We start from the raw sequence: 23,819 nt of genomic DNA, 5'->3' as shown, positions 1-23,819 counted from the left end.
GGTCGGACAGGCGGGTGCAGGCAACAATTGGTTGAAGAGCATGCATATAGTTTTACTAGCATTTAAAATCAGTTGGAGGCCACGGAAGGAGTGTTATATGGCATCGAAGCTCGTTTGGAGGTTTATTAACACAGTGTCTTAAGAAGGGCCAGATGTATACAGAATGGTGTTGTCTGCGTGGAGGTGGACCAGAGAATCACCAGCAGCAAGAGCAACATCATTGATATATACAGAGAAAAGAGTCAGCCTGAGAATTGAACACTGTGGCACCCACATAGAGACTGCCAGAGGTCCGGACAACAGGCCCTCCAATTTGAAAAACTGAACTCTATCTCAGAAGAAGTTGGCTAGGCAGTCATTTGAGAAACCAAGGCTCTAGAGTCTGCCGATAAGAATGCGTGATTGATAGAGTCAAAAGAATTGGCCAGGTCGATGAAGACGGCTGCACTGTATTGTCTTTTATCAATGGCGGTTATGATATTGTTTAGGACCTTGAGCGTGGCTGAGGTGCACCCATGACTAGCTCGGAAACCAGATTGCATAGTGGAGAAGTTACGGTGGGATTCGAAATGGTTTGTTAACTTGGCTTTCGAAGATTTTAGAAAAGCAGGGCAGGATGGCTATACAGTAGATCTATAACAGTTTTGGTCTAGAGTGTCTCCCCCTTTGAAGAGGAGGATGACCGTGGCAGCTTTCCAATCTTTGGGGATCTCAAATGATACATAAGAGAGGTTGAACAGGCTAGTAATATCCACTGTTTCTTAGAATAAAAAAATCTTACATTTGGACTCATCAGACCAAAGGACAGATATTCACCGGTCTAATGTCCTTTGCTCGTGTTTCTAGGCCCAAGTAAGTCTCTTATTATTATCGGCGTCCTTTAGTAGTGGTTTATTTCGAGCAATTCGACCATGAAGGCTTGATTCACACAGTTTTCCTATGAACAGTTGATGTTGATGTTCAAGCCTGTTACTTGAACTCTGTGAAGTAATTATTTGGGCTGCAATTTCTGATGTGCAGTTAACTCTAACAAACTTATCCTCTGCAGCAGAGGTAACTCTGGGTATTCCTTTCTTGTGGCGGTCCTCATGAGAGCCAGTTTCATCATAGCGATGGATGGTTTTTGCTACTGCTCTTGAAGAAACTTTAAAAGTTCTTGAAATTTTCCGGATTGACTGACCTTCATGTCTTAAAGAAATGATGGACTATTGTTTCTCTTTGTTTCTCTTTGTTTATTTGGCACAGTGATCTAAGGCACTGCATTTCAGTGCTAGAGGTGTCTCTACAGACATTGGTTTGATTCCAAGCTGTATCACAACCAGCTGTGATTTGGTGTCCCATAGGGCGGTGCACAATTTGTCCGGGTTAGGGTTTGGCCGCGGTAGGCCGTTATTTTTAAATATGAATTAGTTCTTCATTGACTTGCCTAGTTAAATAAAGGTTAAATATTTTTTTGTTTTGTTCTTAATATGGACTTGGACTTTTACCAGATAAGGGTGGTATACAGAAGATAGCCCTACCTTGTCACAGCACAACGGATTGGCTCAAACGCATTAAGAAGGAAAGACATTTCACGAATTAACTTTTAACAAGGCAGAACTGTTAATTGAAATGCATTCCAGGTGACTACCTCATGAAGCTGGTTGAGAGAATGCCAAGAGTGTGCAAAACTATCATCAAGGTAAAAGATGGCTACTTTGAAGAATCTCAAATCTAAATATATTTTGATTTGATTTGGTTACTGCATGATTCCATGTTTGTTATTTCATGAATGTGATTTCTTCACTAATATTCTGCAATGTAGAAAATAGTAAAAATAAAGAAAAACCCTTGAATGAGTAGGTGTGTCCAAACTTTTGACTGGTACATGATATATATAACTGGGATCCTAATACATTTCTAAATATAATACATTCCAATTCAAACAGTCCAAACTGTTTTTATTCAATTACCTTTTCCAAATTTTATTTAGTTCCATAACTTGAAGATTTTTGAAATTTGAATTTAACTTAAATGATTGGATTTGAACCCAATTCTGCCTTATAGTTGTCTTTTTTGTCATAAAAATGTGATTTCTTCTTGATTCGTTTTTGTTTTTTAATACCTGAAGTTCCTATAGAAGAGAATTTCAAGTCAACACCAGTAAAGAAAGCTAAAGCAAAGCTAAGATATTGGAGTTGTTCATTTACTGCGATTAATAAAGTATACTAAATTGTTTTATTTGTTTAGAACTTGTTGCACCACTGGGGAAAGCACGACCAAACATTGGAATCAAAGGTAGTATTGTCCCCCATTTTTTTTCATTGTTCTTTTTACATTGAATGTTTTCATACTTTGGGAAGTGAAGCCATTGTTAGATTGTATTTGAATTAATACGTAAATCAACTTTGAGATAACAGGTTTAATAGAAATTGACACATTTTCTCTACCTTGATTTTCATCCTAAGACTTGAAAGATTCTGATGTGGATTGTATGGTCTTTTTTTGACAGAACCTGAAGTCATTCACAGAAATCACAGTCACATAAATGCTTCTCTTACAAAGGAGAGAGTGAAAGTTGTACTTGTAAAGAAAGGTAAGTGGCATCACTTAAACATCGTATCCATGTTTATGCCCACTGTATTCATTATTTTAAACTTTTGAACACATTTTTAATGGTTCTGTTTTGTTTAGACCTTGCAATGCACAGTGATAAGGCAAAACCAACAATATTTGTTCACCGAATATTTGATTTTCTGAATTATTTAAAAAAATCAGAGCCAGAGAGATTCTTGCAATTTTCATATCCAAAATTCTTTACTAACCATACAAAATACTTACATTAGTAAGTAGATATTACGATCCCACTTTCCAGCAAGTGTCCCTAATACCTATACATATTTACATGGTACTTACAGTGTCTTCATAAAGTATTCACACCTCATGATTTCGTACACATTTTGTTGTGTTACACTGAATTAAAAAAATGGGTTAAATTGAGATTTACCCCATAATGTCAAAGTGGAATTATATTTTTAGACATTTTTACAAATTAATTAAAAATGAAAAGCTGAAATGTCTTGAGTCAATAAGTATTAAACCACTTTGTTACGGCAAGCCAAAATAAGTTCAGGAGTATAAATTGGCTTAACAAGTCAAATAATAAGTTGCATGGAATCACTGTGTGCAATATGTGTTTAACATGATTTTTTAATGACTACCTCACCTCTGTACCCCACACATAACCTCTGTACCCCACACATATAATTATCTGTAAAGTCCCTCAGTCGAGCAATGAGTTTCAAACACAGAGTCAACCACAAAGACTAGGGATGTTTGCCAATGCCTCACAAAGAAGGGCACCTATTGGTAGATGGGTAAAAAATCATCAAATAAAAAGCAGACATTGAATATCCATTTGAGCATGGTGAAGTTATTAATTACACTTTGGATGTTGTGTCAATACAGCCAGTAACTACAAAGATATAGGCGTCCTTCCTAACTCAGTAGCCGGAGAGGAAGGAAACCACTCAGGGATTTCACCACGAGGCCAATGGTGATTTTCAAATGTTACAGAGATTAATATTTGTAACTGGCTGTGATAGTAGAAATCTGAGAAAGGATCATCAACATTGAAGGCACAGACTGTAGAAAATGTGGCAAATAAATGCACTTTATTTCCTGAATTCAAAGCGTTATGTTTGTTGCAAATCCAACACAACACATCACTGAGTACCACTCTTCATAGGTTCAAGCATGGTGGTGGCTGCATCACATTATGGGTATGCTTGTCATTGGCAAGGACTAGGGAGTTTTTTTAGGATTAAAAGAAATGGAATAGAGCTAACCACAGGCAAAATCGTAGAGGAAAAACAGGTTCTGTCTGCTTTCCAACAGACACTGGGAGACAAATTCACCTTTCAGCAGGACAATAACCTAAAACACAAGGACAAATAAACACTGGAGTTGCTTACCAAGACGACATTTAAGGACCAAAAAATGGACAGCTGTGCCATACAGATTCCAAAATAGTTGGGTAGAGATTTTCGATGTACCGATTCAATAGCACATGGTTTATGAACTGATACACAAAACAACGGCGGATTCAAAACTTTGAGTTTTCCAATTTAAATTATTATACAATATGTTTTGCTACCACTAGAATGCTTTAAATATGGGGGATACAAGAGATTCTGTGAAGAGACAGAATCATTAGAACATTTGATTTGGTCTATACAGTGTATTTTGAAAGTATTCAGACCCCTTCACTTTTTCTACATTTTGTTATGTCGCAGTCTTATTCTAAAATAGTTTTTTCCCCCCTCAGCAATCTACACACAAACTCCATTCTTCTCTACAGATCCTCTAAAGCTCTGTCGGGTTGGATGGGGAGCATCGCTGCACAGCTATTTTCAGGTCTCTCCAGAGATGTTCGATCGGGTCCGGCTCTGGCTGGGCCACTCAAGGACATTCAGAGACTTGTCCTGAAGCCAGAGTAGCCTGGCTACCCTGGGGCGGCAGGGTAGCCTAGTAGTTAGAGCGTTGGACTAGTAACCGGAAGGTTGCAAGTTAAAACCCCCGAGCTGACAAGGTACAAATCTGTCGTTCTGCTCCTGAACAGGCAGTTAACCCACAGTTCCTAGGCCGTCATTGAAAATAAGAATTTGTTCTTAACTGACTTGCCGAGTTAAATAAAGTTAAAATAAAACAATTAAAACAATTCTGCCTTGTCTTGGCTGTGTGCTTAGTGTTGTTGTCCTGTTGGAAGGTAAACATTCACCCCAGTTTGAGGTCCTGAATGCTCTGGAGCAGGTTTTAATCAAGGATCTTTCTGTACTTTGCTCCAATCATCTTTCCCTTGATCCTGACGAGTCTCCCAGTCTGTGCCGCTGAAAAACTTTCCCACAGCATGATGATGCCACCACCATTCTTCACTGTAGGGATGGTATTGATCAGATGATGAGTGGTGCCTGCTTTCTTCCTGACGTGACTCTTTGCATTCAGACCAAAGAGTTCAATCTTGGTTTCATCAGACCAGAGAATCTTGTTTCTCATGGTCAGATTCCTTTCGGTGCCTTTTGGCATACTTCAAGTGGGTTGTCATGTAGAGGCCTGATTGGTGGAGTGCTGAAGAGATGGTTGTCCTTCTGTCAGGTTCTCAAATCTCTACAGAGAGCTCTGTCAGATTGACCATAGGGTTCTTGGTCACCTCCCAGACCACAGCCCTTCTCCCTCGATTGCTCAGTTTGGCCAGGCGGCCAGCTCTAGGAAGACTCTTGGTGGCTACAAACTTCTTCCATTTAAGAATGATGGAGGCCACTGTGTTCTTGGGGACCTTCAATAATGCAAAAAAAATTGTACCCTTCCCCAGATCTGTGCCTCGGCACAATCCTGTCTCGGAGCTCTACGGACAATTCCTTCAAACTTCGATAGATTGGTTCTTACTCTGACATGCACTATCAACTTTGAGACCCTATGTAGACAGGTGTGTGCCTTTCCAAATCATCTCCAATCAAGTGAATTTACCACAGGTGGGATCTGATCAAGTTGTAGAAACATCTCAAGGAGAATCAATGGAAACAGGATGCACCTGTGCTCAATTTCAAGTCTCATAGCAAAGAGTCTGAATACTTATATAAATAACCCCTACCTTGTCACAACACAAGTGATTGCTCAAACGCATTAAGAAGGACATAAATTCCACAAATGAACTTTTAACAAGTCACACCTGTTAATTGAAATGCATTCCAGGTGACTACCTCATGAAGCTGGTTGAGAGAATGCCAATAGTGTGCAAAGCTGTCATCAAGGCAAAAGGTGGCTACTTTGAAGAATCTCAAATCTAAAATAAATTTTAAATTGTTTTACACTTTTTTGGTTACTACATGATTCCATATGTGTTATTTCATAGTTTTGATGTCTTCTATATTAATCTACAATGTAGAAAATAATAAAAATAAAGAAAACCCTTGAATGAGTAGGTGCGTCCAAACTTTTGGCTTGTACTGTATATAGGTTCAGAACTTTTGTGAAACACAACAGCACAGTTGAAAATATATAGCAAATGTACTAAACAAAAATATAAATGCAACAATTTCAAAGATTTTACTGAGTTAAAAGCAAATAAATTAATTAGGCCCTAAGCTATGGATTTCACATTACTGGGCAAGGGTTCAAGCCGGATGTGGAAGTCCGGGCTGGCAGGGTTACATGTGGTCAGCGGTTGTTGGATGGGTTGGATGTTCTGCCAAATTCTCAAAATTTTCTGGCAACAGTTCTGGTTGACATTCATGCAGTAGCCAATAGACCTTTTGCACAACGTAGCAAGGCCCACTTCCGCTCAACTTCCTACCCGATACATAGCTTCCTGTCCGGATCGTGTCCTGTTGCCTGATTGTAGCCATACTAGCCTCGAAGTCACTCGTTTAATCATTACCTCAGTATATTAATATAATCATATTTCTATCGCATTTTTTATCATTCTTGTTGAAAATCGTGTTTATCCGTTCTGTTAGTGGTTTTTGTAACTCGATGATTTTGTTCTGTGTCTTATTTTGTCTCTTAGCTAGCTAGCTATTAACGCACTAACTAGTAAGCTGGCTAGCAATTAGCCAACACACCCTCCCTTACCAACCATGGCACTGTTTTACACAAGGTGCTTGCAAGAGCTGCCAAAGATAACAGTGGCGGATGTACATCGTCTAGCCAAGACAAGTAACGAAGCACCGATCAGGACTGTTTGAAACAGACACCTCACAAGTCCTCAAATGGCAGCTTCATTAAATAGTACCCACAAAACACCAGTCTCAACATCAACAGTGAAGAGGCGACTACGGGATGCCGGCCTTCTTGGCAGAGTTGCAAAGACAAAGACATATCTCAGACTGATCAATAACAATAAAAGATGGGCAAAAGAACATAGACACTGGAAAGAGGAACTCTGACTAGAAGGCCAGCATCCCGGAGTCGCCTCTTCACTGCGGACGTTAGTCTAGTGTTTTGTGGGTATTATTTAATGAAGCTGCCAGTTGAGGACTTGTGAGGCATCTGTTTCTCAAACTAGACACTATAATGTACTTGTCCTCTTGCTCAGTTGTGCACCGGGGCCTCCCACTTCTCTTTCTATCCTGGTTAGAGCCAGTTTGAGCTGTTTGGTGAAGGCTGTCATCAAGGCAAAGGTTGGCTACTCTGAAGAATTTTATAAAATAAAATATATTGTGGTTTGTTTCACACTTTTTTGCTTACTTCATAATTCCATATGTGTTATTTCATCATTTTTGATGTCTTCACTATTATTCTAGAATGTATAAAATAGTAAAGATTAAGAAAACCCTTGAATAACTTTTGACCGGTAGTGTATATCTGGCTAAGGCATGCACAAATTGTTGCTTAAGAAATGTAATGCATAATGAAAATGTTAAAATTGAATTACACAAACCGATATTATTCAGACCTCTTCTGCTAAATCATACACTTTCAAAGACAAGATCAAAACAGTCCGTATACAGAAAGGTATTGATGTTCCATATCTACAAATGTTTGGGGTTTTTGTAGAATACCTAGATACTTATGCTCATCTTTTGTTTGTTAGCTCTGTTTGTTAGTAGAGTACTGCTCCACTTATCATGGCTTCTCATTGTTTTTATTCTTGTTTGATTTAGAGTCTGACGCTTATAAACGGAAAGCCAAAGGGGGCAGCTATAGCAAAATATGGATGGCTCTTATTGCAATATCTGTCCCATTCAGTTCCTCACGCATAAAATAACTTCATGGGATGCAGTAAAAATTTTGGTTTTTCATTTTTTTCAGAACCTGCTCTGAAAGAGAAGGCCATGCCAGCCCCTGCAAAGAAAGGTATTAGAATTTACTCCCACTTCTCTTACTTAATGAGTTTATTTGATAACAATCCTAGCATCCTTGGTATTTCATTGTTGTTTATTATGTAACGGTAGCATGTAATTCATGTCTACAGTATATAGAGTATATAGATTACCAATTCCCGGATGTCTGACTTTGGGAAACTTTTTTAATAGAAATTGTTAGTTGTACTTTGTGTATGCCCTAACCTCCATTATCATTATCATTATCATTGATCTTAAATTTGTGTCTTTGTTTAGAACGTGAGGCTCCCAACCAGAAAGCCAAACCAGTATCTCAAAAGAAAGGTACTGATTCAATTCAAGGTATTGTTTTTCAGGGAAATGTTCATTTAGCAGAAGATAGAATTACGTGTCATTTCATTTATTTTGATTCAGTTGTGGTGAAATATGTATATTTGTGTAATTTCATTCAGAACCTGCTCTTAAAGAATATACCAAACCATCCCTTCTAAAGAAAGGCACTGACACAGTTTAATCTCTCCAGTTTATTTTCAATACTCTATTATTCTAAGTATAACTCATATAACTCATAAAAGTTTTATATTTATCAACTAATACTTGAAGCATCTATTCCAAGTGTGCCAAACATCCCACATTATGAATTCAGGAGTATTTGATGGCAAGGCATGATATGCAGTGTGGCTCCCCGAACCTCAGTGAAGACGGCCTCAGTGCAAAATCGGGGGCACCCCTGATTTCACCTCTGATTTGACTGTGGTCATAATGGACAGATTGGTTTTCTAAATGTACAGTGTGAGGGGACATCCATAAATTCCTGTACACTGACCAATCATTCTGATATGATTCTGTTTGTTTCTTAATACTTGTTCATGCTCCTTAGACTATGTTTACAATTGTAGGGATGCTGTATAGGTGCTTGCTTCCATGTTCTTTATTACTGCTCTTAGAAATACTAAACAAATATTGTTTTTTTAATGCTTTTATTTAACTAGGCAAGTCAGTTATGAACAAATGTATATTTACAATTATGGCTGGGATTAAAAATAAAAAATGTAATTAAAATATAGGACAAAACACACATCACGACAAGAGAGCCACCACAACATTACATAAAGAGAGACCTAAGACAACAACAAAGCATGGTAAAATAGTTTCCTCCTATGTTTTTAGTGCCTGAGGCTCCCAAAGAAAAGGCCAAGCCAGTAGCTCCTACAAAAAGTATCCATATTTTGTCACACTTTAAACAAACTTAATTTTCTCAACTGTCCATGACAAATGTATTTTTTATTTTTCACAGAACCTGATGTCATTCATAGAAATCATTATATTACAAAGGAGAGTTAAAGTTGTCTATGAAAAAAAGTATTACAATTCATTCTAAATAATATGCATATTAAATATTTCTGTGAATTAAACTAGAGATTGTTTAGAATGTTGAGATATGTCACTTCATTGATTTACAATGGGGGTTTTCCAGAAAAAAGGGAAGATTTCACATGGGATTACATTTCTGACTAATCATATATTAGCAGCACCTATGAATGCTTCATAGGGCATTCATGAATTCTTCATAAATACATCGTAGATGTTTAAAACATTTAACAGAAAAGTCATACTACACAGATGATAAAAGGACCTTACATCAGTTACCCTTTCACTACCCATATAGCATGGGATTTGTTTATGAATTGTTTCAAAAGCATCTCTATATTTATCATTCTATAGGCTGCTGTACATTTAGGTTGTTAGTGTGGATTCTGTCCCTGTCGACATTTCCCCAGTTAAAGGTGACGTCATTCCATTTGATTTCGTCTCTCCTGAAAGAGACGACCAAAACATCAGATACTTTAAAAAATATAGATTTCTTTTGATTTAACCTTTATTTACTCGGCAAGTCGGTTAAGAACAAATCCTTATTTACAATGACTGCCTACACCGGCCAATTGTGCGCCACCCTATGGGACTCCCAATCACAGCCGGTTGTGCCGATACTGCCCAGTCAAATAAAGGTTTAAATAAATAAAAATTAAATACATTTTCATGAAATGGATGAAGGGTGGGTGGCAGGCAGAATAAAGACAAGATAATACCTTAAATCCATAGGCCTAAATGTATCATTCCTGTGCAATTTAAATCTATAGGCTACATTAGAGGGTTTTCTTTCATTATTTTAGGCTATCTGGCATTAGTTCAAAAGCCTATTACCTAACTGTATGTAGCCAAATGCTTCTGGAAACTACCAGAAAACGTTCATGTCGATCCATTGAGGCAAAATGGACAATGACCAGTTGCATCACCGCCTGGTATGGCAACTGCTCGGCATCCGACCGTAAAACGTTACAGAGGGTAGTGTGTACTGCCCAATACATCACTGGTGCCAAGCTTCCTGCCATCCAGGACCAGAGGAAGGCCCAAAAAAATGTCAAAGACTCCAGTCTCCCAAGTCATAGACTGTTCTTTCTGCTGCTGCATGTATCAGAGCGCCACGTCTAGGTCTAAAAAGCACCTTAACAGCTTCTTACCCCAAGCCATGAGACTGCTGAAAAATCAAATGGCCACCCAGACTACTTACATTGTTATGCATTTGATCCCTGGTCCCCAAATGGCTTTGCTCCTCAAAAAAAGCAGCTATGAAAGAGAAAACTTTACCAATGTCAACTAGATTGAATCATTCATTCTGACAATTTATGACATTCTGGTGAGCTCTATTTAGTCTTCAAGGGAAACATATAGGCTATATTTTTCACCTTTATTTAACCGGGTGGGCAAGTTCAGAACAAGTTTTCATTTACAATTGCGACCTGGCCAAGATAAAGCAAAGCAGATCGACACATACAACGACACAGAGTTACACATGGAGTAAAACAAACATACAGTCAATAATACAGTAGAAACAAGTCTATATACGATGTGAGAAAATGAGGTGAGATAAGGGAGGTAAAGGCAAAAAAAGGCCATTGTGGCAAAGTAAATACAATATAGCAAGTAAAACACTGGAATGGTCGATTGCAGTGGAAGAATTTGCAAAGTAGAAATAAAAATAGTGGTGTGCAAAGGAGCAAAATAAATAAATAAAATAAAATAGAGTAGAGAAAGAGGTAGTTGTTTGGGCTAAATTATAAGTGGGCTATGTACAGGTGCAGTAATCTGTGAGCTGCTCTGGTAGCTGGTGCTTAAAGCTAGTGAGGGAGATAAGTGTTTCCCATTTCAGAGATTTTTGTAGTTCGTTCCAGTCATTGACAGCAGAGAACTGGAAGGAGAGGCGGCCAAAGAAAGAATTGGTTTTGGGGGTGACCATAGATATATACCTGCTGGAGCGCATGGGTGATGCTATGGTGACCAGCGAGCTGAGATAAGGGGGGACATTACCTAGCAGGGTCTTGTAGATGACATGGAGCCAGTGGGTTTGGCGATGAGTATGAAGCGAGGGCCAGGCAACGAGAGAGTACAGGTCGCAATGGTGGGTAGTATATGGGGCTTTGGTGACAAAACGGATGGCATTATGATAGACTGCATCTAATTTGTTGAGTGGGGTATTGGAGGCTATTTTGTCGAGGATTGGTAGGATGGTCAGTTTTACAAGGGTATGTTTGGCAGCATGAGTGAAGGATGCTTTGTTGCAAAATAGGAAGCCAATTCTTGATTTAACTTTGGATTGGAGATGTTTGATATGGGTCTGGAAGGAGAGTTTACAGTCTAACCAAACACCTAGGTATTTGTAGTTGTCCACCTATTCTAAGTCAGAGCCGTCTAGAGTAGTGATGTTGGACAGGCGGGCAGGTGCAGGCAGCGATCGGTTGAAGAGCATGCATTTAGTTTAACTTGTATTTAAGAGCAGTTGGAGGCCACAGAAGGAGAGTTGTAATGGCATTGAAGCTTGCCTGGAGGGTTGTTAACACAGTATCCAAAGAAGGGCCAGAAGTATACAGAATGGTATCTTCTGCATAGAGGTGGATCAGAGACTCACCAGCAGCAAGAGTGACATTTGATGTATACAGAGAAGAGAGTCGGTCCAAGAATTTAACCCTGTGGCACCCCCATAGAGACTGCCAGAGGTCCAGACAACAGACCCTCCGATTTGACACACTGAACTCTATCAGAGAAGTAGTTGGTGAACCAGGCGATGCAATCATTTGAGAAATGATGACCTTCATGTCTTAAAGTAATGATGGACTGTCGTTTCTCTTTGCTTGTTTGAGCTGTTCTTTCCATAAAATGGACTTGGTCTTGTACCAAATAGGGCTATCTTCTGTATATCACCCCTACCTTGTCAGAACACAACTGATTGCTCAAATGCATTAAGAAGGAAAGAAATTCCACAAATGAACTTTTAACAAGTCAATGCATTCCAGGCGACTACCTCAGGAAGCTGGTTGAGTGAATGCCAATAGTGTGCAAAGCTGTCATCAAGGCAAAAGGTGGCGACTTTGAAGAATCTCAAATCTAAAATATATTTTAAATTGTTTTACACTTTTTTGGTTACTACATGATTCCATATGTGTTATTTCATAGTTTGAAGTCTTCTATATTATTATACAATGTAGAAAACAATACAAATAAAGAAAAACCCTTGAATGAGTAGGTGCGTTCAGAACTTTTGTGAAACACAACAGCACTGTTGTAACGGCCTTCATCTGTTGAAGGAGAAGCGGACCAAAATGCAGAGGTTGGTTACTCATGTTCCTTAATGAAAAATGACTCGACATGAAATAACTAGAAAATACAAAACAACAAACGGAACGTGCAAAACTATACAGCCTATCTGGTGACAACAAGCACAGAGACAGGAACAATCACCCACGAAACACTCAAAGAATATGGCTACCTAAATATGGTTCCCAATCAGAGACAACGATAATCACCTGACTCTGATTGAGAACCGCCTCAGAGGCAGCCATAGACTATGCTAGACACCCCACAAAACCCCAAGACAAAAACACACCACAATAACCCATGTCACACCCTGGACTGACCAAATAAATGAAGATAAACATAATATATTTCAACCAGGGCGTGACAACAGTTGAAAATACATGGCAAATATACTAATCAAAACTATTAAATGCAACATTTTCAAAGATTTTACTGAGTTAAAAGCAAATCAATTAATTAGGCCCTAATCTATGGATTTCACATTACTGGGCAAGAGTGCAGACATGGGTGGGCCTTGGAGGGTATAGGCCCACCCACTTGACAGCCAGGCCCAGCCAAACAGAATTAGTTTTCCCCCACCCCCTCCCCTCAGACGATCCCGCAGATGAAACCGGATATGGAAGTCCTTGACTGGCAGGGTTACACGTGGTCAGCGGTTGTGAGATGGGTTTGATGTTCTGTCAAATTCTCAAAAATGACGTTGGAGGCAGCTCATGGAAGAGAAATTAACAGAAAATTTTCTGGCAACAGTTCTGGTTGACATTCCTCTAGTAAGCATGCCAATAGACCTTTTGCACAACGTAGCACGGCCCACTTCCCTCAACTTCCTACCCGATAAATAGCTTCCTGTCCGGATCGCGTCCTGTCAGCCTTATTGTAGCCATACTACCCTCGAAGTCAGTCATTTTATAATTTCCTCAGTATATTAATATAATCATATTTCTATCGCATTTTTTTTATTATTCTTGTTGAAAATTGTGTTTATCCGTTCTGTTAGTGATTTTTGTAAGTCGATGATTTTGTTCTGTGTCTTATTTGGTCTCTTAGCTAGCTAGCTATTAACGCACTAACTGGTAAGCTGGCTAGCAATTAGCCAACACACCCTCCCTTACCAACCATGGCACTGTTTAACACAAGGTGCTTGCAAGAGCTGCCAAAGATAACAGTGGCGGATGTACATTGTCTGGCCAAGACAAGTAACGAAGCACCGATCAGGACTGTTTGAAACAGACGCCTCACAAGTCCTCAACTGGCAGCTTCATTAAATAGTACCCACAAAACACCAGTCTCAACATCAACAGTGAAGAGGCGACTACGGGATGCTAGCCTTCTAGTCAGAGTTGCAAAGAAAAAGCCATATCTCAGACTGGTCAATAGAAATAAAAGATTTAGATGGTCAAAAGAACATAGACACTGGAAAGAGGAACTCTGCCAAGAAGGCCAGCATCCCGGAGTCGCCTCTTCACTGCTGACATAGTCTAGTGTATTGTGGGTATTATTTAACAAAGCTGCCAGTTGAGGACTTGTCAGGCGTCTGTTTCTCAAACTAGACATTATAATGTACTTGTCCTCTTGCTCAGTTGTGCACCGGGGCCTCCCACTTCTCTTACTATTCTGGTTAGAGCCAGTTTGATCTGTTCGGTGAAGGCTGTCATCAAGGCAAAGGTTGGCTACTCTGAAGAATCTCAAAAATAAAATATATTGTGAATTGTTTCACACTTTTTTGCTTACTTCATGATTCCATATGTGTTATTTCATAATTTTTGATGTCTTCACTATTATTCTACAATGTATAAAATAGTAAAAATTAAGAAAAACCCTTGGAATAACTTTTGACCGGTAGTGTATATCTGGATAAGGAATGCACAAATTGTTGCTTAAGAAATGTAATGCATAATGAAAATTGAATTACACAAACAGATATTATTCAGACCTCCCCACTTCCAAAGACAAGATCAAAACAGTCCGTATACAGAAAGGTATTTATGTTCCATATCTACAAAAGTTTTGGCCTTTTGTAAAATACCTAGATACTTATGCTCATCTTTTGTTTGTTAGCTGTGTTTGTTAGTAGAGTACTGCTCCACTTATCATGGCTTCTCATTGTTTTTATTCTTGTTTGATTTAGAGTTTGAAGCTTATAAAGGGAAAGCCAAAGGGGCAGCTATAGCAAAATATGGATGGCTCTTATTTTAATATCTGTCCCATTCAGTTCCTCACACATAATATAACTTAATGGTTTGCAGTAAAAATGTTGGTTTTTCATTTTTTTCAGAACCTGCTCTGAAAGAAAAGGCCATGCCAGCCCCCGCAAAGAAAGGTAATAGAACTTACTCCCACTTCTCTTACTTAGTGAGTTTATTTGATAACAATCCTAGCATCCTTGGTATTTCATTGTTGTTTATTATGTAACGGTAGCATGTAATTCATGTCTACAGTATATACAGTACATTAGATTACCAATTCCCGGATGTCTGACTTTGGTAAACTTTTTAATAGAAATTGTTACTTGTACTTTATGTATGCCCTAACCTCCATTATAACTATTATCATTGATCTTAAATTGGTGTCTTTGTTTAGAACGTGAGGCTCCCAACCAGAAGGCCAAACCAGTATCTCAAAAGAAAGGTACTGATTCAATTCAAGGTATTGTTTTTCAGGGAAACATTCATTTAGCAGAAGACAGAATTACGTGTCTTTTCATTTATTTTCATTCAGTTGCGGTGAAATATGTATATTTGTGTAATTTGATTCAGAACCTGCTCTTAAAGAATATACCAAACCTGCCCTTCTAAAGGAAGGCACTGACACGGTTTAATCTCTCTAGTTTATGTTTAATACTTTATTTTTCTCAGTATAACTCATATAACTCATAAAAGGTTTATATTTATCAACTAATACTTGAAGCATCTATTCCAAGTGTGTCAAACATCCCACATTATGAATTCAGGAGTATTTGATGGCAAAGCATTATATGCAGTGTGGCTCCCCGAACCTCAGTGAAGACGGCCTCAGTGCAAAATGGGGGGCACCCCTGATTTTCTAATTGTACAGTGTGGGGGGACATTCATAATTTCCTGTACACTGAAAAACCATTCTGATATTATTCTGTTTGTAACTCATTTCTTAATACTTGTTCATGCTCCTTAGACTATGTTTACAATTGTAGAGATGCTGTACAGGTGCTTTCTTCCATGTTCTTTATTACTGTTCTTAGAAATACTTGTAATGCTCCGGGTGTCGTGTGTGTGGAGTCAAATGCAGGAGACAGAGAGTTCAATGCTGTGCGTCTTTAATAGCACCAACGCACCACAGGGTGCTCACAATAGTTACGTTCCCAAACACAGGGAATCAAAATGTACAACGGAACAAATCACGACCAGGCACTAACATGTACCTCTACAACAGAGCCGAAGGTTACACTGAAATAAACCCGCACAACAACCAGGCGGGCCGGCTGTCTAATAAAGAAAAACTAATTAAACATAAACAGGTGCTACCACTAAACATACAAGGAGGGGGAGGAAAGACAATCAGTGGCAGCTAATAGGCCGGTGACGACGACCGCCGAGCGCCACCCGCCCGGGAAAGGAAACCACCCTCGTTCGGACTCGTGACAATACTAAACAACTATTGTTTTTTAATGCTTTTATTTAACTAGGCAAGTCAGTTAAGAACAAATTCTTATTTACAATTACGGCCTACCAAAAGGCAAACGACCTCCTGCGGGGAAGGGGCTGGGATTAAAAATAAAAAATGTAATTAAAATAAAACACACATCACGACAAGAGAAACACCACAACATTACATAAAGAGAGACCTAAGACATCAACAAAGCATGGTAAAATAGTTTCCTCCTATGTTTTTAGTGCCTGAGGCTCCCAAAGAAAAGGCCAAGCCAGCAGCTCCTACAAAAAGTAACCATTTTTTGTCACACTTTAAACAAACTTAATTTTCTCAACTGTCCATGACAAAAAAATGTTTTATTTTTCACAGAACCTGATGTCATTCATAGAAATTATTATATTACAAAAGAGAGAGTTAAAGTTGTCTATGAAAAAAAGTATTACAATTCATTCCAAATAATATGCATATTAAATATTTATGTGAATTAAACTAGAGATTGTTTAGAATGTTGAGATATGTCACTTTTCCAGAAAAAGGGAAGATTTCACATGGGATTACATTTCTGACTAATCATATATTAGCAGCACCTATGAATGCTTCACAGAGCATTCATGAATTCTTCATAAACACATTGTAAACACAAGTCATACTACACAGATGATAAAAGGACCTTACATCAGTTACCCTTTCACTACCCATATAGGATGTGATTTGTTAATGATATGTTTCAAAAGCATCTATATGTTTATCATAGGCTGCTGTACATTTAGGTTGTTAGTGTGGATTCTGTTCCTGTTGGCATGAGTTAAAGGTGACTTCATTCCATTTGATTTAGTCTCTCCTGAGAGACGACCAAAACATCAGATACTTAAAAAAATATAGATATTTTTTTGATTTAACCTTTATTTACTCGGCAAGTCAGTTAAGAACAAATCCTTATTTATTATTATTATTATTAAATCCTTCCTTATTAATGACTGCCTACACCGGCCAATTGTGCGCCACCCTATGGGACTCCCAGTCACAGACGGTTGTGCCGATACTGCCTAGTCAAATAAAGATTAAATAAATAAAATATAAATTATCATGAAATGGATGATGTATGGGTGGCAGGCGGGTTGAATGAAGACAAGATAATACCTTAAATCCATAGGCCTAAATGTATCTTTCCTGTGCAATTTATATCTATAGGCTACATTAGAGGGTTTTCTTTCATTATTTCTGCATTAGTGCAAAAGCCTATTACCTAACTGTATGTCGCCAAATGCTTTTGGAAACCACCAGAAAACGTTCATGTCAAGTCACTGAGGCAAAACGGACAATGACCAGTTGCATCACCGCCTGGTATGGCAACTGCTCGGCATTAAAGCGCTACAGTGCCAAGCTTCCTGCCATCCAGGACCAATTTTTTGGAAGGCCCAAAAAAATTGAAGCGCTACAGTGCCAAGCTTCCTGCCATCCAGGACCAATTTTTTGGAAGGCCCAAAATATTGTCAAAGACTCTAGTCTCCCAAGTCATAGACTGTTCTTTCTGCTGCTGCATGGCAAGCAGTACCAGAATGCCACATCTAGGTCTAAAAAGCACCTTAACAGCTTCTTCCCCCAAGCCATGAGACTGCTGAACAATCAAATGGCCACCCAGACTACTTACATTGTTATGCATTTGTTATGCATTTGATCCCTGGGCCCCAAATGGCTTTGCTCCTCAAAAGAAGCAGATATGAAAGAGAAAACTTTACCAATGTCAACTATGTTGAATCATTCATTCTGACAATTTCTGACATTCTGGTGAGCTCTATTTAGTCTTCAAGGGCACCATAAAGGCTAATGACAGAAGAGAAGCAGCATGTAGCCTAGAAACCTATTTAAATGCAGTCTGTGACTGTAACCTACAGCGCATTTTCTACATTAGCAGGTTAGTGTCTGTCGGGTGCGGGCCACAGATTTTCACTTTATCAACTATAGTCAGGTGGATGCAGATGGGTTATTAGCAATTGCGGGCGAGTGCAGATGAACAAACAGCTGACCAGCGCACCACTAGTGGCTAGCACTGGGATTGAATACGTGACCCTTGGAGTGGTAGTCTGCAGTTTAAGGCACATCCACCATCCCCTAGCAAGTCGCAATCCTACTTGACAGTATTTTTTTATGTACTTTTTATTTGACCTTTATTTAAGTAGGCAAGTGAAAAAAAACTGTTTTCAATGACAGCCTAGGAACAGTGGGTTAACTGCCTTGTTCAAGGGCAGAACAACATATTTTTACCTTGTCAGATCAGGGATTTGATCTTGCAACCTTTTGGTTACTAATCCAATGCTCTAACCACGAGGCTACCTGCCTCCCCTAAGTTAACGTTAATAGCTTCCACATTTCGCCAGGTCCAAATGTAACCTGGTACCTGCAGAATCGGCACCTTCTGGCATATTCCATAAGAAAATGAGCTGGTTTTATGTTTCATGAGTCCCCTACCAACAAGAGAGCTGTGATGAATATAGTTTTATATAAACACCATTTGTTTTAGTTCATTTTAATAACCAGAATCAGAACCAGGAATCCCCTTCAAAAGATATTGATTTATTTCAGATTCATCTTTTTTTTCTCAAAGTAACTTTTTTGAGAAAGTGTTCGGTCTGTTTTTATATGTACATACTATGTACAGTAGATTGCATATGGTTTATATATACTGAGAAATGATGTATTTCCCTTCAATATACAACCGCTATCCTCCCCTCACAGCCTACATTGTCAATCAACACTACACAATATTGGACTCAAACGTAATGTTTGCATGACTCTGTAATGTTTTATAATTTCAACAAAAATTGTGAAATAATCAGCTTTAGGACAAGCAAAATCATCTTGTCCTAAAGCTGATGTTTCTATCTTACCTTCAGTTAAGAGCCATGCTGTAGTAATGCCATGTAATTTCTTGTTCCTACTTGTTTCAGAACCTGAGGGTGTGAAAGAGAAGGACAAACCAGACCCTCTTAAGAAAGGTACAGTGTATGGATTTAGTTTCCATGCTCACCTATTCATGTCTTCTGTCAACTCAATACCCTTCGACTGTTATTTAGATAGTGTCTCATTCAAAACTGTTCTGTATTTGACTTAGAACATGAAGCTACAAAAAAGAAGGCTAAGCCAGCAACTGTAATGAAAGGTACAGGTTTCGTTTTTGTTCATTTTAATCACTGTTGGATCTCTGTTAATTCTCTGTTTTCATGTCCTCCGGATCAGATGACCCCTGGATATAGCTTTGTTTTCTATATGTACAGTGCCTTCAGAAAGTATCCACACCCCTTAACTTTTTTCAAACTTTTTTGTTTTACAAAGTGAGATAAAAATACATCTAATTGTAATTTCTTTGTCAACAATCTACTCAAAATACCCTGTAATATCAAAGTGGAAAAAAATTCTAACATTTGTAAAAACAATTTGAAACATAACACACTAATATATCTTGAAGAATCACCTTGGTCAGAAATTACAGCTGTGAGTCTTTCATGGTATTTTGTATTCATATTTATTATGGATCACCATTAGCTGCTGCCATAAGGTTCCATAAGGTGTTTTATTAATCTGTTTTTTTAAACAAATTTTACTGCTTGCATGAGTTACTTGATGTGGAGTAGAGTTCCATGGAGTCATAGCTCTATTTTGTACTGTGCGCCTTCCCATAGTCTGTTCTGGACTTGGAAGAGACCTCTTGTGGCATGTCTTGTGGGGTATGCATGGGTGTCCGAGCTGTGCGCCAGTATTTCAAACAGACAGCTTGGTGCATTCAACATGTCAAAACCTTTCATAAACACAAGCAGTGACGAAGTCAATCTGTCCTCCAATTTGAGCCAGGAGAGATTAACATGCATATTATTAATATTAGATCTCTGTGTACATCCAAGGGCCAGCCGTGGCCTGTTCTGAACCAATTGCAATTGCCCTTTTTTGTGTCACCTGACCACACGAATGAACAGTAGTCCAGGTGCGACAAAACTAGGGCCTGTAGGACCTGCCTTGTTGAAAGTGCTGACAAGAAGGTAGAGCAGCACCTTATCATAGACAGACTTCTCCCCATCTTAGCTACTGTTGTGTCAATATGTTTGACCATGACAGTTTACAATCCAGGCAAACTCCAAGCAGTTTAGTCACCTCAACTTTCCCAATTTACACATTATTTTTTTCAAGATTTAGTTGAGATGTAGGGTTTAGTGAATGATTTGTCCCAAATACAATGCATTTAGATTTAGAAATATTTATTGAACTTATTCCTTGCCACCCACTCTGAAACTAATAACTGCAGCTCGTTATTGAGTGTTGCAATCATTTCAGTCGCTGTAGTAGCTGTATAGTGTTGAGTCATCCGCATACATAGGAACTCTGGCTTTCCTCAAAGTCAGTGGCAATTCATTAGTAAAGATTGAAAAAAGTAAAGGGCCTAGACAGCTGTCTTGGGGAATTCCTGATTCTACGTGGATTATGTTGGAGAGGTTTCCATTAAACAACACCCTCTGTGTTCTGTTAGACAGGTAACTCTTTATCTACAATATAGCAGTGTGTGTAGTCATAACACATAACACATAACTTTTGCCAGCAGCAGACTATGATCGATAATGTCAAAGGCTGCACTGAAGTCTAACAAAACAGAAACCACAATCTTTTTATCATACATTTCACTTAGCCAATTTGTGTAAGTACTGTGCTTGTTGAATGTCCTTCTCTATAAGCATGCTGTAAGTGTCTTGTGAATTTGTTTAATGTAAAATAATATCGTATCTGGTCAAACACAATTTTTTCAAAAAGTTTACTAAGGGTTGGTAACAGGCTGATTGGTCGGCTATTTGAGCCAGCTTTATTATTCTTAGATAGCGGAATTAATTTAGCTTCCCTCCAAGCCTGAGGGCACACACTTTCTAGTAGGCTTCAATTGAAGATGTGGCAAATAGGAATGGCAATATCGTCCGCTATTATCTTCCATCCAAGTTGTCAGACCGCGGTGGCTTGTCATCGTTAATAGTCAACAATAATTTTTTTCACCTCTTCCACACTAACTTTACGGAATTTATAAGTACAATGATTGTCTCTCATAATTTGGTCAGATATACTTGGATGTGTATTGTCAGTGTTTGTTGCTGGCATGTTATACCTACTTTTGCTAAACTTGCCAATGAAAAATTCATAGGAATCACTACAAAACATATTGTATGACCTCTTATACACTAGGCCCAGACTTTGGAACTTTGGTTTTCCTCGAAATGGCTAGTATATTGTGATCACTACTTCCGACGGATCTTGATCCTGCTTTCAAGAAAATGTCTGCAGCATTCGTAAAGATGTGATCAATAATTAATGGTGATTTCATTCCTGTGCGGTTTCTAACTACCCTGGTAGGTTGACTGATAACCTGAACCAGTTTGCAGGCACTGGGTACAGTTTGAAGCTTTTTCTTGAGTGGGTAGCTTTTTCTTGAGTGGGTAGTCAATATTTAAATCACCCAGAAAATATAACTCTCTGTTGATATCACAAACACTATCAAGCATTTCACACATGTTATCCAGATACTGACTGTTAGCACTTGGTGGTCTATAGCAGCTTCCCACCAGAATGGGCTTAAGGTTAAGGTGAGCCATATTACTTCAGCAGTATTTGACATGTGATCCTCTCAAACCTTTACAGGAATGTGGCTCTGAATATAAACAGCAACACCTCCACCATTGCCATTTCTGTATTTTCTGTAAACGTTATAACCTTGTATTGCTCCCACTGTATCATCAAAGTTATTATCTAAGTGAGTTACAGACATAGTCAGAATATGAATATAATCTGTTGCTAACAAATGATTGATTTCATGAACCTTGTTTCTTAAAATCATATATTAACGTGGGCTATTTTGAGCACTTTTCTTCTGGGATGCTTACTTGCTTTCATTGCTTTACTGGGAAGCTTAGCAGCAGTAGATGTGCTCATGTTCTTTATGTTAGTGCAGGATGAGCTGCTCACAGTGGACTTCCTCCTAGTGCACACCGGCTTAGTGCTAACAGTATAAATGTGGTTCATAGGCACATGATTACTGCATATAATAGTTGTATGCATAGTAGAGGCATTCGGGGCGGGTAAAGGGACATCAATTAGTTTACTTATATTGTATCTACTGATGCCCCTGGTGTAATGTACAATTACTGAAGCATTATGACAACTACATGTCACAACAGTAGTGATTAGCTGAGCTGGGCTTGAGTCATTGATAAGTCATTGTCTCAATGCAGCCTTAAAATGCTGTGAACGGATCCAGGTTCCCAAATTATTTGGGTGGATTACATCCTCCTTATAAAACATGTTTTTTTTCCAAAAGGTGTTGAAGTTGTCAACAAAAGCTACACGCATTGAGCTGCAATAATCATGTTGCCAATTGTGAAGAGAAAGAATCCTGCTGAAGCCTTCAATGCCGCGATTCAGAGATGGCAGAGGGACAGATTTGTTTTTTGCTAGTGTTTAGCAGATAGTCAATCAACTCTTTAAAATCCAGTTTCTGCCCACTCCCACGTTTTTCAGGATTCAGAGAACCCTTTATGGACGGGAGATAGGCAGGATTGCTTGGAGGCCTGCCACATGCAGGGACAGAAGGTTGTCGACTTCGTAGTTGTAGACACAGGCACCCCCAGCAGCGAAGGTGCAGGAAGATCAGGCTCCAGGACGGCGAAACTAGTCACTGTTTGTATCCTCTCCGGGTCTCTCGTTGAGAGTGTATACTGCTTTGTGAGAAGGTGCCGTCTTCGGCTTCCACGGCCCGTGTCTTGCAACCATTGTTGATTGTCTTGCTCCTCTTGCTGAGCTCCTTCTACTCTGCTATCAGATGGCGGAGCTCCGGGCAACACCGGCCAGTGAAAAGGCGGAGATGCATCCAACAAGCGCGAATGCAGCCCAGCCACGGGCGTAGAAAATGTTAACATTTATTTATTTGTTTCTATCAAAATTAACAAACCGAGTGTTTTCCAGTTTACAATGGTCAGCTGCGCACATGACGTGATGACGTGAATTTGCTTTGCGAAGTATCTCAGGCAGTAAGTCTCTAAATGCTTTCCACACCTGGATTGTGCAACATTTGCCCATTATTCTTTGCAATATTCTTCAAGCTCTGTTGATCATTGCTAGACAACCATTTTCAGGTCTTGCCATAGCTTTTCAAGCAGATTCAAGGAACTCAGGAACATTCACTGTCTCATTGTAAAGCAACTCCAGTGTAGATTTGGTCTTGTAATATAGGTTATTGTCCTAATGAAAGGTGAATTAATCCCCCAGTGTCTGGTGGAAAGCAGACTGAACCAGGATTCCTTCTACGATTTTGCCTGTGCTTAGCTCCATTCTGTTTCTTTTTATCCTGAAAAACTCCCCGGTCCGATTACAAGCATACCCGTAACATGATGCAGCCACTACTATGCTTAAACATATGGGGAGTAATACGTAGTATTGGATTTTCCCCAAACATAACACTTTGTATTCAGAACAAAAAGTAAAAATTGCTTTGTCACATTCTTTGCAGTATTACATTAGGGCATTTTTGCAAACAGGATGCATGCTTTGGAATATTTATATTCAGTGTAGGCTTCCTTCTTTTCACTCTGTCAATTAGGTTTGCACAACCATTAAACTCTGCAACTGTTTTAAAGTCACCATTGGCCTCATGGTGAAATCTCTGAGCGGTTTCCTTCCTCCTGGGCAACTGAG

The 23,819-nt window shown here is 38.9% G+C and overlaps 1 protein-coding gene across 1 annotated transcript in view; it reads left to right on the top strand.

The window, feature by feature from the left end:
* si:ch211-266g18.10 (axoneme-associated protein mst101(2)) overlaps positions 1 to 23,819 on the top strand; it is a 57,387-nt gene that overhangs the window by 18,307 nt on the left and 15,261 nt on the right. The window contains exons 19-26 of the mRNA XM_064985246.1: positions 2,230 to 2,277; positions 2,492 to 2,575; positions 7,789 to 7,833; positions 8,097 to 8,144; positions 14,749 to 14,793; positions 15,054 to 15,101; positions 19,049 to 19,096; positions 19,213 to 19,260. Of these exons, the coding sequence (XP_064841318.1) occupies positions 2,230 to 2,277; positions 2,492 to 2,575; positions 7,789 to 7,833; positions 8,097 to 8,144; positions 14,749 to 14,793; positions 15,054 to 15,101; positions 19,049 to 19,096; positions 19,213 to 19,260 (414 nt within the window). The remainder of the gene's footprint in view (positions 1 to 2,229; positions 2,278 to 2,491; positions 2,576 to 7,788; positions 7,834 to 8,096; positions 8,145 to 14,748; positions 14,794 to 15,053; positions 15,102 to 19,048; positions 19,097 to 19,212; positions 19,261 to 23,819) is intronic.

This window comes from Oncorhynchus masou, chromosome 2 (assembly GCF_036934945.1).
Source record: "Oncorhynchus masou masou isolate Uvic2021 chromosome 2, UVic_Omas_1.1, whole genome shotgun sequence".
Taxonomy (NCBI): Eukaryota; Metazoa; Chordata; class Actinopteri; order Salmoniformes; family Salmonidae; genus Oncorhynchus; species Oncorhynchus masou.
Note: the sequence above shows the minus strand (reverse complement) of the source record. Positions and strands in the feature narration are given on the sequence as shown.